Here is a 4,579-nt window from a genome sequence, read left to right as displayed (position 1 = left end):
ATGGAACTTACCAGCTTCATCCCAGAAACTACTGATGACTGAGCAGTTAAGTTGCACACCCTGGCAGGCAACGTGCAAAAGATAGCATCAGGTCATTCAGGCTGCTAACTAACACTGATATTCCTCACATCAATTTGTTGCCCTTAAGCATCCTTGATAAGGACTAGTCAGCTTAAAAAAATAAGCATATGTGAAGTCTTAAAATCAGTCAAGCTCTCCTTCTGCTTCATTCATGAAATTACATCCCAAATGAACCTCCACTTCTACTATTAAAAGAAGGAAGTAAATTCTTAGAATAAACCAACGCTTTTATTTTTTTTGCCACAGAGGCTTATTAGCTTATTGTCATTATGTTTATAGCTATGAAGAAAAGCTGTGAGAAATAGATATTAAAGGCGCACATTAAAGAGACCTAAATGGCATGCAAATGAAAGGGAAAGAAAAATCTCAAAATTAGATTTACAATAAAAGCTGTAAAAACAAACAGGCTAAAATGGATATATTAGAATAACTTGCAGAAAGAAAAATCTACATAGATATTTAAAAAAAAAAAAAAAATCAAGCTGTTTCTGCTATGTCCTTCAGCAAACAGAGCCCGGAGTAAACCCGTGTTGGCTGTCCGATCATGTCAGAGATGAGATATAAAAAAAAATAAAATAAAGAGCAAGCATGCTTTCACCTACACAAGAGAAAAACATCAGAAGCTCTGAAATGCACAGCGCACATCTGTTTCAAAACTATTTATTTCTACATTAGCAGCACACAGAAGAGACCGAGCACAGGCTTACACAATCTCAGCCCACCTACCGTCCTCCTTGTCCAGCACCATCATCTCCGCAATCAAGAAAAGTCCGGGCACAGATGCTTCTTCTCCAGCAGCCTCCGCTCAGGGGAGAGGAGAGCAAGTCTCTGGGAACACAAATGAGCTACGGTACAGCTGATCGTCCTTTAGCAGCAAGTGAGCTCTAATTACCCAGTTGTCCAGCTTTTAACCTAGATTGCACTCAGTAATAAAGCACTTTGCAGATACAAAAGCAGTCTCACCTACTTTTGTGCCTCAGAATTGCAAGGAACTAAAACTGCAATTTAGAAAGAAGGGGGATCAGAGCTGTTTCTTTGGTTCTCACCTTCTAAATGGCTCAATTTACACAGTATAATCTATTTTAATGTAATTGCCTTTGATAGCTCATAACCCTGGCAGTTGCAACTACACAGCTTTCAGCCTTATAAAGTGTTTTCCCTTTGGATTTAAGCTGACTCTAAATCCGAAATTACATTCGGAGAGGCTAGAATGCCTAAACCCGACCAGCGCTGCCTCTGCCTCTCAATTGGTGAGCCTTGCACACTTGCGATGAATAAATGCACGCGTTTCCCAGGGCCCCCTCCGGAGCTCCTGCCGGGATTTCCTGGCGGAGCGCGGCTTCCCGGCTCAGCAGCACCACCTGCAGCCCGCCCGGCCCCCGCCCAGGTGCCGCCGGCCGGGGCCACCTGCGCCGCCGCCGCCGCTTTGTGCTGCGCGGGGGATGCGCGGGGGATGCGCGGGGGATGCTCCGGGGATGCGCGGGGGATGCTCCGGCCCTGCCCCGGCCCCGCTCCCTGCCAGCGGGGATTGTGTCTGGCGCCACGCAGCAGCTCGGGCAGGTCAGAGGCTCTCAACTCTCCGCGGCTGAGTTACGCCAGCCCCGCTGCTCCCAGCTGCGTTTCACGCGTCTCTGGTGACCTAAAACTTGATACTAATTTTTCCGCACAAACATTTTGGGTTTGTTTTCACACGTCGGTATTAGTTTCAGGGTGTACTCCGGAGAACTCAGCTCCATTTTCACTAGGTCGATATTAAATTGTATTTACCTAATCAAACACGATACAAACCCTTTTCAGAAATGCCATCAATGCTCAGATATAAAGCGACAAGTTGGGGCCCCACATCTTTTATCCTACATCCTGCAACTCTCATTCCGTTTTCAGACAAGTCATCTGTTGTCTCCAATGGCTCTCGCAAGGATTGAGGGATCAGACACTTCGCTACCAAGATCAACAGCACCGTTTCACTCATCTCAGTCTTTTAATCTGAGAAAACATTTCATTTCTGCTTTAATGATACTTCTTCCTCCCCTTTACAACTGATACAACGGTACTCTAAAGAGCATGATAGCGGGATCAAGTTATATATCCTTAATACCAATTTTTAATTAGATTCCTTATCCCCAGCTGAAGTGGCTTTTCCTTCCCCCTTCATTCACAATACTTAATCCTAACAGTCCTTGAGAATATTTGATGTTAAATGTATTGGTTCACTTTGAGCTGTTTTCATCTAGTGCTTCCAACAACTCCTGTATCCTAGTGATACTAGTTTGCAAGTGCTGAATATGTATTTTAGTGTAAGAGTGCAACCACCATAAATAATCACTTTCTTTTAGGAAGTGTCACAAGCTAGAAAGGAGGAGGACTTTATCCCAAAGATTAAAGTCTAATAGTTAAAAGGATCTGAGCAAAAACTAACAAAACCACAGCCTTTTTTAGATTTGAGGCACTTCACCATTTCCAATATACTATTGGCCTCTGTCAGGAAATGGTGAATTCCAAAAGTGTTCCATCTGTCTGTGTACTTTTCAATCCTGCCACCTTCAAAAAGGACAGACTTACCCCAAAATATATGGTACATTTCAACTTCCACTATTTAGTAACTACAAGAAAGGCAAGGTTTTGATAAAAATTAAGTTAGCTATTGTCTGTCACAGATGACTTCTGCAGCAGAGCAAACTAGCAGACATAATGCACTCATGAAAAAATATGCAGTGCCGGATCAATGTACATTTTATTCCTTTACTGCTCCATCATGTCATAGAGGCTGGATTACTCCCTGTGCAAACAGATTTTTTTAAACACTTTATCTGCTTACTCATTTCACACACCAACAATTAAAAAAAAAAGTTTTCTAACCCCCAACACATTTGTACAGCAATTTAAGTCAACTACAATTAACACAATCTGTTGGAATTAATCATGCTACCTGATGTCAGTTTACTTTTTTAAGCAGAAATCTGGTCTTTGCGATCAAAACATTTACGTATTTCAGAAATATCTTAACTCTCATTATCTTGAAATATATAAATGCGCTGCACGGTGCGTAGGTTGGCTTGCCCACAGCAAATTCTGCTGTGATTTACACAGTGGAACTGACTAAAAGGAGAACCTTGAAGTTCTTCTCTCTCAACCTTTCTCTCCCCCACCCCTCTCGTCCCTCTTCTCTCAGTTGCTAACATTTGTTCGGGGAAGATACCTGCCAGAGTTCCACTGTGAACCAGTATTTTCTAATATCAAGTCATGTTGCATCAGTCAAGCTATATTATGTCACTTCAAACATACAAAATGCTGTTACCTCCCTGACATAACTTGACGTGTTGCCACAACACATCAAGTCAGAAACATGATTATTGTTGTTATTTTTTCAGTCTGCCCCTTCATCCTCAATGATATCCGTGAAGACCCACAGAAAAGTATTATTGAGTCTCTACTACTTCTCTGCACCACAGAGCGTGCTTGCCAAGGAAGCTTTTTGCTCACAAACCCGCAGTGGAAACACAAATCTGCAGTTATCGCACCGCTGGGGCAATCCTGGTGTCACACTGGGGCTGGCACACAGCCCTAAGGCGCCAAGCTGAAAGAGTGGGCAGCTGCCCCTGAGGCCAGTGGCCATGGCCCAGCTTCCCAAGTGGCCTTCAGGGATGCAAAAGCAAGGGGCTCATGTCTACAAGGCAGCAAGTGTCCTCCTTGTGATGCACCAGGACTTCTGGGAGGGGTAAACCTGAAATCCTGCTCCTCTATGCAGTAGTAACTATCAATACCCCCACCGCTGCCAGAGACCTCTAAAGAAGAAAACCCCTCAAAGAAAAACTCTACATGGCAAAGCCTCTTAAATCAAGGGGAGAATTGGATAGTAGCCACAACGCTGGGATTTTTAGATGGTAAAAGTCAGACCGGCTTCTGGGAAAAAGAAAAATAAAAGGAAAGAAAAAGAGCCATTTATGGGAGTGAAACAGACCCATTTTTATCAACAAGCTCATTCAAGCTTGATTTCAAAAGGAATTGGTTTAGTTAGCAAAAGCTTCCATTTTAGTCCATTTGTAACCTATGCAGGTCCAGCATCCCCTTTCAACATTCACAGATGAGCGGGCAAGTGGAGCCCATTTGACTCAGGCAGAAAGAAACTTACAAAGGTAAAATGACCTCCTCATAAAACGAGTTTCTCCTCTGAGTCTCACCTTCTGTCCCCTATTTCTCCAGGACACCTTTAAAAGTGACCATAATTTCTCCTCGAGCGTAACTACTCCATCAACAGCACAGGAGAGTCTTAGGCATTACTGCACCTTGTTGCTCTGATCTTCACATCCTTCTCATCAGTTTGTTTCCTACTTTACTCCTTTTTTAAGTGCATCCTGCACTAATTTCCTCTTTACCTCTCCCACCCACCACCATTATTCCCTTTTACACACAGCCACTCATAAAATCTCCTGGAAGGAGGCTGTTGAGAACTGTCTGGATAATCAGGGGTTCTAGTTTCATTTCCTTACAGCACCGT

At 43.4% G+C, this 4,579-nt stretch overlaps 1 protein-coding gene across 6 annotated transcripts in view; it reads right to left on the bottom strand.

Annotated features, from left to right (window-relative positions):
• Positions 1 to 4,579, bottom strand: part of LMO1 (LIM domain only 1) — a 75,667-nt gene that overhangs the window by 54,927 nt on the left and 16,161 nt on the right. Inside the window, exons 1-2 of one of the 6 annotated variants that reach the window (XM_085581427.1) lie at positions 1,045 to 1,439; positions 808 to 909 (exon numbers count right to left, since the gene is read on the bottom strand). The exons of 2 other annotated variants lie outside the window; for them this stretch is intronic. In XM_085581427.1, coding sequence (XP_085437553.1) covers positions 808 to 832 — 25 coding nt within the window. In that variant the 5' untranslated portion in view covers positions 833 to 909; positions 1,045 to 1,439. Of the gene's footprint in view, positions 1 to 11; positions 635 to 807; positions 910 to 1,044; positions 1,440 to 4,579 lie in introns of those variants that run through there. 3 more of the 6 variants (XM_085581428.1, XM_021529495.4, XM_085581430.1) reach the window with 3 other exon arrangements.

Source organism: Lonchura striata, chromosome 5, assembly GCF_050655825.1.
Source record: "Lonchura striata isolate lonStrDom1 chromosome 5, ASM5065582v1, whole genome shotgun sequence".
Classification (NCBI taxonomy): domain Eukaryota; kingdom Metazoa; phylum Chordata; class Aves; order Passeriformes; family Estrildidae; genus Lonchura; species Lonchura striata.
Note: the sequence above shows the minus strand (reverse complement) of the source record. Positions and strands in the feature narration are given on the sequence as shown.